Below are 10763 nucleotides of genomic sequence, written 5' to 3'. Positions count from 1 at the left end.
GGACCACATATGCATGATAGGGATATCTGGGACCAGGATCCAACACTTTCTTTTTGTATTCTTAATAGTTTTCCTTGCTATTACATTTTTATTCAATGGCATTCTCCTGAGGGCTATCGTGTAAATTTCTAAACGACACAATCCTTGATGCAACTCCAGAGTCCATAATTAGCGATCCTGCAAACGTAGCAAAGGCTGGAGAGTCAAGTGACAAATCTAAGCAGGATATTTTACATGAATTAATTTCAAATGTAGTTGGTTTACTGTCATTCATAACTATACTGCACCTGTCGAAGAGCTTCATCTATTTATTGACTTCCCCATAAGCATTGAAATCACCGCAGATTACAGGGGAACTGATTTTATGAACTATAACCTCAAACTCAAAAAAGAATTAGAGATTTACATGGATTATAGAGATTGATTAGATTTATTTTCCCTGAGAAGTCCGCCCTTCAACTGATTCGCATTCAAAAGATAACTCAGGGCCCAGGACCACATTTATCTCACGAGCTTCAGTTGAACTAAAATCAATTTCATGCACGTTAATTTGTTCTACGGTTCATTAACTTTCCCAGACATCCAAAACGTTATATCACTAATTTGGGTGTTGTGCTCCGTGTCATTGATATGACATTAACGGGTTACAGCCTGAATGGTGAAAATGTCAAGACAATCAAATTACAAATCTAATTATAGCACATAAGCATATTTTTCCCCTTTAAGAAAAAGAAAAGCATTTCTATTTCTTTTGAACAACTGCCAGTACGCTGGCCTTGGGTCATTCATTGAGCTTAAAAAAGTGAAATTCTGCATGGACGACATATGATGTGAAAAAAATGGTGTCAAAAGTCAAATATGGTGTTGAACGTCAAACTCCTCGATAACTGATCGTGATACTTTTAAGAGTTTAAATGTAGGTTGGCAGCGATCTGCATGTTGCTCTGTCCCTCAATAATCTTCAAGCAGAACCTGTAGATGCTGCATGTACATGTGCTAAAGTACAAGGCCTTGGTGTTGACAACAAGCACACGTATACATAGAACTGGTTTGGGATACACATTTATTTGTTGAGTGCTTCAGTGCTTCCACTCTGAGGACATTGAAAGAAAAATACTGTGTAGTAGTCGTCTGTTCCAGAAGTAACTAGAGAGCATTTGGACAGCACATACCTTTTAGCCAAACCCCATGTAAAAAAATGAATGTTAAATAGATCTGCCCCAGAGTTTCATGGGTTCTTCCTTGGGACTTGGTCCACCAGGTCTAGTTTGATTTTTTTTTTTTTTCGTAATGCTTCTAATAGACAAACCTCAACAAAAACACAACATCCTTGGCAGAGATAACAAATATATCAATGTTTTTCAGTGCTATGAAAGCCATTCATTCAGCAATCTCATAATCCACGTAACTTCAACAAAATTCCAATTAAATCATACTTTACTAAAAATCTGTAAGTGCTTTTCATGCCCCATGGATTCAGTCTTAGTGGTAGATTTAAGAGGTGTGGGTGGTTGACAGCATGCGGGACAAGTTGGCTACATATAGATGCATGCTAATCTTCTGTTTTTATTCCAAAAATGATGATATGTTGAATTAGATAAGGATCATATCAGGAGCATTTTACAGTTGGATTTTCAGAATTTGATCTTTTCGCAAGTTTAGCATTTTTAAAATCAAGACATTTGTTCATGCCGATATTGGGAGTTGAACATTTTGGGGGCATGTATACAGCATATTTGGAATATGCAAAGTAATGCAACGTAAAGTCACAGCTTTTAAACGGTCACCCAGCCTCTTGCCTTTTTAAAACCAGATGCATAAATAAAAATTTAATGTTTAATGCTACCATGTACACTGCGAACAAGCGATGTAACACGTCTAAGTTCCCGAAATACACTTAAAGTCTTAGCAATCATTAAACATGTAAGGAAACAGTAAAATTATACTTTATTCTCTTTCATGAATGCGGATTAGGAAAAAATGTAACTGTAAAATCTTAATACTTTAATGATAAAGAAGGGAATTAATGGAAGCTAACTTTAGTTTCACCGCTAGTCTTTTTGACAAGCTTCACCAGTCAGATTTTGCACGGCTGCATAGAAACAGGATTATTAGTGTAATTTTCCTTGTTTCCAGTCATTTAGCTTTGTCAGAATATTACATCATTTTCAGGATAAGGGCCAAACCCAGATAAATGGGGAAATATTGAGTGCATGTTAAAGTAGTCATGGACTCTTTTCTGCAATCATTCTGTCTGTGACTGGCTGCAGTCTTTGATCCGCTTCACACTTTCAGCTTCGTCCACTTTCTTCTTCTGTTCTCGTCTGGGTTGTTTTAGCCAATCTGGGACGAGATATTTGAAGCCACTGGCAGCATCAGTCACCGGAGGAACGGGTAGGGATATCATAGGAGAGAAGAAGTAGTTCCGGCTGTGAATGCTCGGGTAGGATCTATAGTCCAGTCTGGACGGCACTGGTGGAATCAGGTACTGGGATGATGTTGCAGGGACGCTGGAGCAGGGATAAAACAGCAAGCTTCCTAAGTGTGAAAGCCTCGCCAGGTCCTATGAAGAAGAATGACATGTGTTCAAAAATTTAGCAGTTGTTCAGGTCAAATATCTTTGAATTTTAAGATACTGGTGTGTTTATCTAATCCATGTTGTAAAACAGTGTGAATATTAAAATTAAATAAAATTGATAAATTAATATTTTTTCCCTAGATGTACCAATTATTTGCGGGAATTGTTCATTTGACAAAGTAAAAACAATTCAATATAATCGCATGTACATAACTCAGACTTTGCAAGTCAATAATTAATAATAGGGCGGCAGTGGTTAGCACTGTCGCCTCACAGCGGCACAGCAAGAAGTTTACAGGTTTGAGCCCCGGCTCAAGTATGGGATCTTTCTGTGTGAAGTTTGCATGTTCTCCCTGTGCCTGCGTGGGTTCCAAAGTCATGCATTTGGGGACGAGGCTAACTGGAGACTCTAAATTGACCGTAGGTGTGACTGAGTGTGAATGGTTGTCTGTCTATATGTGTTGGCCCTGCGATGGACTGGCGAACTCTCCAGGGTGAACCCAGCCTCTTGCCTGAAGGCAGCTGGGATAGGCTCCAGCCCCCCTGCGACCCTTAACGGGATAAGCTGTAGAAAATGGACGCATAATTAAAAATCACAATCAATAATTATTAATTCCCTATCTGCAATCTTTCACGGGCAGTGCATATATTTCTCAGATTATTTTCAGGCAGGAGGATTGAGAGCTAATGCATAATTTTACACCTCATTGGAACAAAACTGCCCATTTTGGTGCAGTGATGATCCGAATCATCTTAGTTGCACATTTTTCAGTCTTTCTGTGCACATTTCAAATTTTTCCTTTTCAAACAGTACCAGATCCTTCCAGGTAAATCTGTCTTGGGTGAACCACCCACAGCCCCTACCAGCATCCACAATCATGGAGTAGCACCTTGTCACTGGAATCACAATTCCTGAGTCACCATGAAGGTCAGTCCACCTTTGACACACCTGTGCTAATGTTGAGGCTAACTCTCTTCAGTTCAACATCAGGTAATTTACAAAACACAGTTGTAGCATTTAGTCACTGACAATATCTCACACTGCACTACTACATTTGCAGTTTTCTTAATGCTAATTTCACACTCGCTCACTCCCTCTTTCTCTCTCTCTCTCTCTCACACACACACACACACATGCACTCTCTCTCTCTCTCTCTCTCTCTCTCTCTCTCTCTCTCTCAGGTCTTGTTCCCCACCAGCTTACAACACACTCAGTACCTGTCATTACACTCAAACGTTTGCCTCACGACAACAAAAATGCAGGAAATTAACCTTGCAGGAATTGTGCATCTGTGATTGCCAGATGAAACATATGCTCACTTTGACATGCACAAGACTGTAATTTTGGCTTGCAAAACGTTTTAGTTTTTAATTTTCCAAAATCCAGGGGCCAGCAGAAAAAAAGGTGGCTCTCTTCGAGCCAGACAGTTCAGACATCTGCAATAGTTACAAACAAGTGTTTAAGGCTTGGTATACTGAGAATGAGTAACTTGATTACCAAGCTGCTCTTACTCTGAGTATAAAATCATATTTACTGACACTAGTTTTATTTTTTTTTAACTGCATTGGTCCAAAACTGAGGTGACACTGTCAAAACTTGTCATACAGCCATAGGTGGAAAAACTGTGAACTACTTTTCATTGTTTTCAACAAGAAACATTCAGTTATCACGAACATCTAATTTCTAATTAACTCTGCGCTACTAAAACACTCTTTTTCACCTGTTTTCATGATGACAAATGTTGTGCATTTCTGCTTTCACGATTATTATGATTACATCATTGAAATTTAAGGACTTTTTGTTGAAATTTCTACTTTTCCCTTGAGTACAACTTGGGCTGTGCTTAACTTTTATTGTGAAGAAAATGTATAAATTAGGATAAGTTGTTATTTCAGTGTCAGATACATAACTATGTTCCTGACTGGGCTCAGTAATTGAACACGCCACCTAAAAGCCAAATCATAAATTTGGTCAACAAAATAAAACATTAGGTTTAGGGTGAAGAGTCACTAAAGGAGAGAACTGGAGATCCAATGGCCAACGCAATTTGGAATTGTTGTTGCACTTAAGGAACCCGGGTTCCAACATGGTTTCACACACCGACCTGCTGATTCCTTATAACAGAATCTCTTGCTACTTATTGATGTCAAAGCTGAGTGTGTTGGGTAATAATGTGAATTGGTTTACAGTGAAGTTAGCATCTCTCTGTCTCTCTCTCTCTCTAATTCTCTCTCTCTCTCCCTCTCTCTCTCACTTACACACACACACACACACGATGATGCGGAGTGAGAACGCGTCGCCATATAGGATGAGTGGATTGGTCAGTGTATAATGAGTGTATAATGTATGTGATTTGCATGTGCATTCACTGGTGTGTTGGTCCTCCATACCTGTACCAGAGAGTGCTGCTGGAGGTTCATGGGAAACCCCAAAGATGCTGCTGGAGTCCGCTGAGGTGTTGCCAGGCTCATTCCAGTGGACGCTGCTCTGTCTGTGTTCCTGTAGTGGCTGTTTACCTGAGCACAGGGGACACAGCTGCTAACCATACTCTGATCCAACGGATGTCTGTTTGGTGAATAAAAACAGCTGTGCACAAAACCACTGCATAATTGGTGTAATTGTTTCTTCTCTTGTGTCATGCAGTGACTTGCTCCATCAGTCATGATGACATCCAGTTCTCTTTGGGTCCCAAATGGAGGCTGTACCATCCCTCCTGTTATGGAAATCGTGGGCTTCGGTTCAGTTTCTTTGCATGTTTCATGCTTCTCTTCTCCAGCTGTGTCTTCATCACTTTCCTGAGCTTCTTGCGTTAAAATAGGATACAAGAGTGAACTTGTCTTTACGCAAACTCAAAAAATAATGAAGAGACAAACAATTTTCTGAGAAAACAGATTTAGCTTTTTTACCTGATGATTTGGAGTCATCTGAATATTGAGGAGAAAAATCTTTAGTAGGTTGAGGTCCGGTGTCTGTCACTCGCATTGCTTTACATTTTAGTGAGGAATGTTGTATTTTCCTGAGAGAACCAACAACATCAAAGAATCAAGTTTAGCAACTCAAAACGGCAGCCATTTGGCTCGTCCTCGTGGTTTTCCTTGTCTGAGAACGTGGTCCTTCCCTTATAGACAAAGCTTGGTATAAGACTCACAGATGAGATAATGGATGAATATATAGTATCGTTATTATTATGTCATTTGATCCCTTAGACAATCTATTTAGCCTATCTAGGCAAATATTGCTGTTTCCCAAATGGTTAATTTCTGGCTCTTGGAAAGCATATAAAGAACAATGAAATTCACCCCAACCTACTCTTTCATTTAATCATATTTTAAATCGAATCATATACATTTAGGCCGCTCTCCATGATGTCCTGTGATGCTGCACTTTAAAATGAGTGACTTACAGAGGAGAAACTAAAAAAAGAAGTCAAAATGTGCACGTCTCTATGTGTAAGTTTGTCCTCATGTTATGTGCCGATTGTCAGAGTCTAGTATGTTAAGTTCAATTGTTTAGCTTTTTAATTCCTGAAAAATATGACTTCTTGTCAAATTATGGCAACATAGTACATATATCTTAAATATCCTTTTAATAACAACCTCCCAAAAGCTGCATTAAGTTCTTAATAATTGAAAGAAAAAGTTTATGAGGCTGCTTAACAACTTGAGGGATTTTTTTTGTATTTTATCAACTGTTTGTGCACCACATAATATATTTGATATTCTGTGTTTTATAGGTTCAAGTTATGAATGTTCCATCACTAAATAAAACATTCAGACTATTACCTCTAATAAAGACACTCACTGATATCATTTAAACACTAAATATTTCAACAGCATTGAACGAATAACTTGCCTCTTTTCTCTTCGACCGTTTCCTGTGTCTCGGAATCCCTTTGCAAAAGGATTGTTGTCTATTTTCAGCTGTGTGATCTGAAAGTTGAAGAAATGAAGAAAGTCACATGCTTCCTAATAATTATGCAATCTAAAAGTTTTGACTTAAGTAATTAGGAAGGAGTTTGACGTCAACACTATTAACCAGATAATATATATTTAATGGAACGTATTTATAGGAATTTCACCTCTTCGTTCTGGTAAGCGGTGACTGCGATGAATTCTGTCTCAAAGAACACGTAGGTCCGGAAGGTGCTGTAAGGCAGCTTCATAATGTCATTTGCTCTCACTATGTGAAACCTCGGCTGGTATTTGTGCATGGAGTTGAGAATAGTCTGAAAATGAAAGCAAAAAATAACAGTGACGGTAAAAGCAAACTGCGGTTGATAACGTGGAAAGCGACTTCTATTTATGTAAAATTAAACAGTTAAAGGACAAAAAAATATATAGCTGCGATACGCGGGCTGCATTATTTTGGTTAAAAAAAACAACAACAATACCTGATTAAAAAAAACACACTTGTATTATATTGACTGATATTTGAATATGATTTTCAATATTAGAGGGATATTGTTTAGATTATTATTCACAATTCGATGAAAAATCAATTAAAATCATAATGGTGTGAGTTCTGTAGAATATGTAGTGTTGGCTGAACATCTATGCTGCATCACAATATGAATTGGTTTATCTAATTAAGATTCAAACGGTATTTTGACACAAAAATAGCCTTCAACAAATGCCTTTTGAACATTGCACTAGGTCATTTTGCGATTTAGATTGATTTACAATTAGTTGTACAGCACTGTAAAACGAGAAAAAACACATATAATTATAAATATATCGAATAGTCCATGCTACAAAAGTTTATATTATCAATTAATTCATTTGAAAACCACACTTACAAACCCGTGCTTGTCGGAAACGTTGTTGGTGAGTTTGAGTTTATGGAAGTTGACCACTTTCGACATCCACTGCTCGCCTGTGGCCGGGCTGTCCGGGTGGATGTACATGCGTTTGGGCATCTCGGGGTCCGCCTTCCCCGCCACTATCCAGCGGGAGTTATGAAACTTATATCTGCAGTCATCCGCCGCCACGACGTCCATCAGAATAACGTACTTGGCTTCTCTGTCCATCCCGGTGAACCGGGCCTTCAGCGGCGGGAACATGCGCCTGCGAGGAGAGCGGCTGAAGCGTTCTTGTCATTGAAAAGGGTGAGAATTTGCGTCAATTCCAGATCGATAACTTACCTCCCAGATTTTGTAATGACCATTTCAGTGCAGCATTTGTGGAACTGTCTCCAGAGGTCGCTCGCTTCCAGATGCACTTGGGGCTCATCCTCTGTCACCTCCCCTCCCTCCAGAATGTTGTTAGGCCTGCACACGATCTGATCTCGTGGGGACATATGAATCAGTGGGTCAGTGCTGGCATCCAGGCTGGCATCCGATGATCCGGATGAGGTTAAGGCGATGGTTGGGAACAGCGAGGGTCTCGTCAGGATTGGCCCATCTCCGACTCCTGGGGGGCACGGCACCGAGAAAGTGCGCATGGTCTCCAAAGCAGTAAAAGTGAACTTTTACTCAAGCAAGAGTCCGATGTCTCGTGAATACATGCGGGACAGACCTATCCGCATCTTCTTTAAAGTCTTCAGACAGTGGTATTCGTCTTTGGATGATGTGTGTCCACAGTCAAATGCGCTCTGATGCCTCCCAGCCTGAGTGTCCTAGCTCATTTTCTCTCTGACACGTTTGGACTCAGCGTGTCACCCAGGGGTGGGTGGGGTCTCCACGCTATTGCACCGATGCGCTCGAAAACGCTGCTTCAAGTTTCTTCAGTGGCTAATGAAGATGTTCAATCCAGCTTTATTAAACGCGATTAAAAACACAAAATCTGAACCAAAACCCCGTCTCACTGAGAAATGAATCATGAAGGGAAACTAAAGCATCTCAAACTAAGACGCGTTTAGACTTTTAGATTCTCTTCAACATCAATAACAGGAAAAGCATTCGCATACTGACTCTCTGTGGTCCCTCATCATTCCAGTGTCCTGTGATTTGATGATCCCATGCTGATGTGCAGCATGGGGAAAGTCAGCTGGGATTCAGCTGTATGGAGGGGACGCCTCTGCCAGCCATTGTCCTGCATGGATTAGGCTCTGGGTTTGGTTTCAGACTTTTTATTGCTCATTGGCCCATGACAGCACAGGAACAACCCAGCGAGAACGTTCGTGAGTGAGGGCAGCAGGTTCAGGGTGGAACGCAGAGGATGTGTATGGTGAGGTGGCACAGAAGTTCATTAAAAAGGAAAAACAGAACACAGAAACACTAAGATGTCACTTAATTATAGTCACTTGAGCTTGAGAGTTGAGTTGAGAGCCCACTGATATATTAAACAATATTTTACCGTCAATTTAAAGTTGATTGTTGACCATGGAAACACAAAACATCCCGAAATGGTTGTTACTTGTTTTCCAAAGGTGGCTGGATGAGGTACTCACTCAATGAACATGCGTTTTTTGTAGCTGCCTTTGCAGAAAATGAAATGAACGATACTGTGAAGTCAAATAAATGTGTGGTTGTTATTTCACTATCAGTACAATTCAGAACTCCAGGAAGTCACTCAGAGAGAAATTATGAATGCATACAAATCACTGTAAAAATCACAAGTGGCGGTGGATTTTAAAACTTTGGTCTCTTTCCTGTTTCCACTCTTGATGCTTGTAAGTGAAGTAACCTCTTGGCTCCAGCTCCGATTAAACTCGGGTAAGATTAATGTTCTCCTCTAACTGCTGGCACAGAGCTAAAAGCCTTATTCTTTAAAAAGGAAAACCTGCCTTAATAGGAATCATTTTCTTACCTTGAAGTAGCTACTAAAACATTTTTTATCAATGGACATGTGCTCATTCTTAAATCTGTTTGTGAATACAACTTAAAAAGACTAAGTCTACCATAAACTGCACCATTTACACTTGGATGCTGTTCCGTATTTCAACATATAGAAATATACAGTAGGTTAGAGGGATATTGCGCCCACTTGACTCGACCGGCAGCACGTTTGTGGAACTAAGGATACAAAAGACGTACTTTTTTTTTTATTAGAAATTTAAACTATATATACAGAGTAAGACAGTTATTGCCACCTTGCCGAAATGAAATGTGTATTGCTCCTTAAAAAATGTGAATAAGTGTTGCATTCTGTGCATAAAGTCCAGTGTCAGTGACTGTGTCAAATGTACAGCTTCTTCAAGTGGCTGCCTTTGATGTCACAATGGTATGGGGTCTAACAGCAGGTTCTCTAAAAGCAACTCACTCAGGCTTGTATTTCAGTGATGACTTGGCTGTGAAATTAGGACATTTTGTCACACTGGACCTTCTGTTACAGCTCCTCTGACTGCTCTCTGATCAAATGCCTAAGTAAGCACGAGTCTTATTCAGAGGCCATTGAAGATATGCGGTGGGTGGCAGAGCTGTTGATGACCCCATCTTTTTCTGTCTGAGAAGCCGGGGAAAACCCTGCCTGCCTACCGGCCTACATCAAAGAGCCAGTGAGTAATCTGAAACAGGCTGGAGAATGATGGCAAACAAGACGCCTGGCTGTTATTTGTGGTTTGGCCATCAAGCTGCGTGTGAAACCTGTCACTGAGGATAAACCATGGATCTCCACTGGGTTACTGCCCAGTAACACAAACTCCCTAGTAAAACCTCCACATTACTGGATGTACTCTGTAGGTGTGGGGAATGTTACATCAGAGAGGGGCAGTAGGAGAGATGAGACAGGAACCTCCATCACCCAAACATTAATCCCACCATCAATCCCTGCATATTTACAGTCACCTCTACTCTCTGTAGGTCCTTCCTGGGAAACAGGAAGTCAAGTGTTATAATGAGAGAGGCCACAACAACTACTAATATCTTGCTTTTGTTTCCACGCAGAGGTTTGACATACACAGTTTTAAAGGACTGTCACTGTGCTACCATTTTTATCCAACACCGTTTCCCTCACGTATCAAACAAGTTAACTCACAGCGTCAACTGACTTAAATTCAAAGACTGTTCAAAGATTAAATATCGCATTGTGGTTGTATGACTCCTGGCTTAAGGACCTTGACCTTTGACCACAAAAGTTTTTTTGCAGGTCTTCTTCAAGTACCAGTGGATGTTTGTCTACATTTGAAGAAATTACCTTAAAGTGTTCCTCGTACATTAAGAATGGGACAGATATCACGTGCACGTGAGGTGACTGTTACTACCGTTACTTTACCCAAAGTCTTCTCTGGTAATTCTTGAGACCCCAT

The 10763-nt window shown here is 40.1% G+C and overlaps 2 protein-coding genes across 2 annotated transcripts; both read right to left on the bottom strand.

Annotated features, from left to right (window-relative positions):
• Positions 1–1129: 1129 nt before the first annotated feature.
• Positions 1130–5591, bottom strand: LOC147260502 (uncharacterized). The gene is made up of 3 exons (XM_086205453.1): positions 5486–5591; positions 4970–5382; positions 1130–2563 (listed from the first exon to the last, which is right to left on the bottom strand). The coding sequence occupies exons 1-3, from the start codon at positions 5559–5561 to the stop codon at positions 2246–2248; spliced, it is 807 nt and encodes a 268-aa protein (XP_086061579.1). The 5' UTR covers positions 5562–5591; the 3' UTR covers positions 1130–2245.
• Positions 5592–6385: 794 nt separating this feature from the next.
• Positions 6386–8163, bottom strand: tbx3b (T-box transcription factor 3b). The gene is made up of 4 exons (XM_086205536.1): positions 7720–8163; positions 7375–7642; positions 6658–6804; positions 6386–6508 (listed from the first exon to the last, which is right to left on the bottom strand). Exons 1-4 carry the CDS (start codon positions 8016–8018, stop codon positions 6386–6388), a joined length of 837 nt encoding a protein of 278 aa, XP_086061662.1. The 5' UTR covers positions 8019–8163.
• Between the last annotated feature and the right edge of the window lie 2600 nt (positions 8164–10763).

The sequence above is a fragment of the Aulostomus chinensis genome, chromosome 6 (assembly GCF_037954235.1).
Source record: "Aulostomus chinensis isolate RoL2024-O1b breed Wild chromosome 6, RoL_Achi_v1.0, whole genome shotgun sequence".
NCBI lineage: Eukaryota > Metazoa > Chordata > Actinopteri > Syngnathiformes > Aulostomidae > Aulostomus > Aulostomus chinensis.
Note: the sequence above shows the minus strand (reverse complement) of the source record. Positions and strands in the feature narration are given on the sequence as shown.

What these genes read in the sequence shown, in the direction of transcription:
- LOC147260502 (XM_086205453.1), bottom strand. Translation starts at nt 5,561, where the DNA reads ATGCGAGTGACAGACACCGGACCTCAACCTACTAAAGATTTTTCTCCT. An exon ending in AGATGACTCCAAATCATCAG is followed by an intron (nt 5,383 to 5,485) that starts GTAAAAAAGCTA and finishes TTTTAACGCAAG; the next exon opens with AAGCTCAGGAAAGTGATGAA. An exon ending in AGCAGCACTCTCTGGTACAG is followed by an intron (nt 2,564 to 4,969) that starts GTATGGAGGACC and finishes TCTTCTTCATAG; the next exon opens with GACCTGGCGAGGCTTTCACA.
- tbx3b (XM_086205536.1), bottom strand. Translation starts at nt 8,018, where the DNA reads ATGCGCACTTTCTCGGTGCCGTGCCCCCCAGGAGTCGGAGATGGGCCA. An exon ending in TTTCCGACAAGCACGGGTTT is followed by an intron (nt 6,805 to 7,374) that starts GTAAGTGTGGTT and finishes TTTCATTTTCAG; the next exon opens with ACTATTCTCAACTCCATGCA. An exon ending in CCGCTTACCAGAACGAAGAG is followed by an intron (nt 6,509 to 6,657) that starts GTGAAATTCCTA and finishes TTCAACTTTCAG; the next exon opens with ATCACACAGCTGAAAATAGA.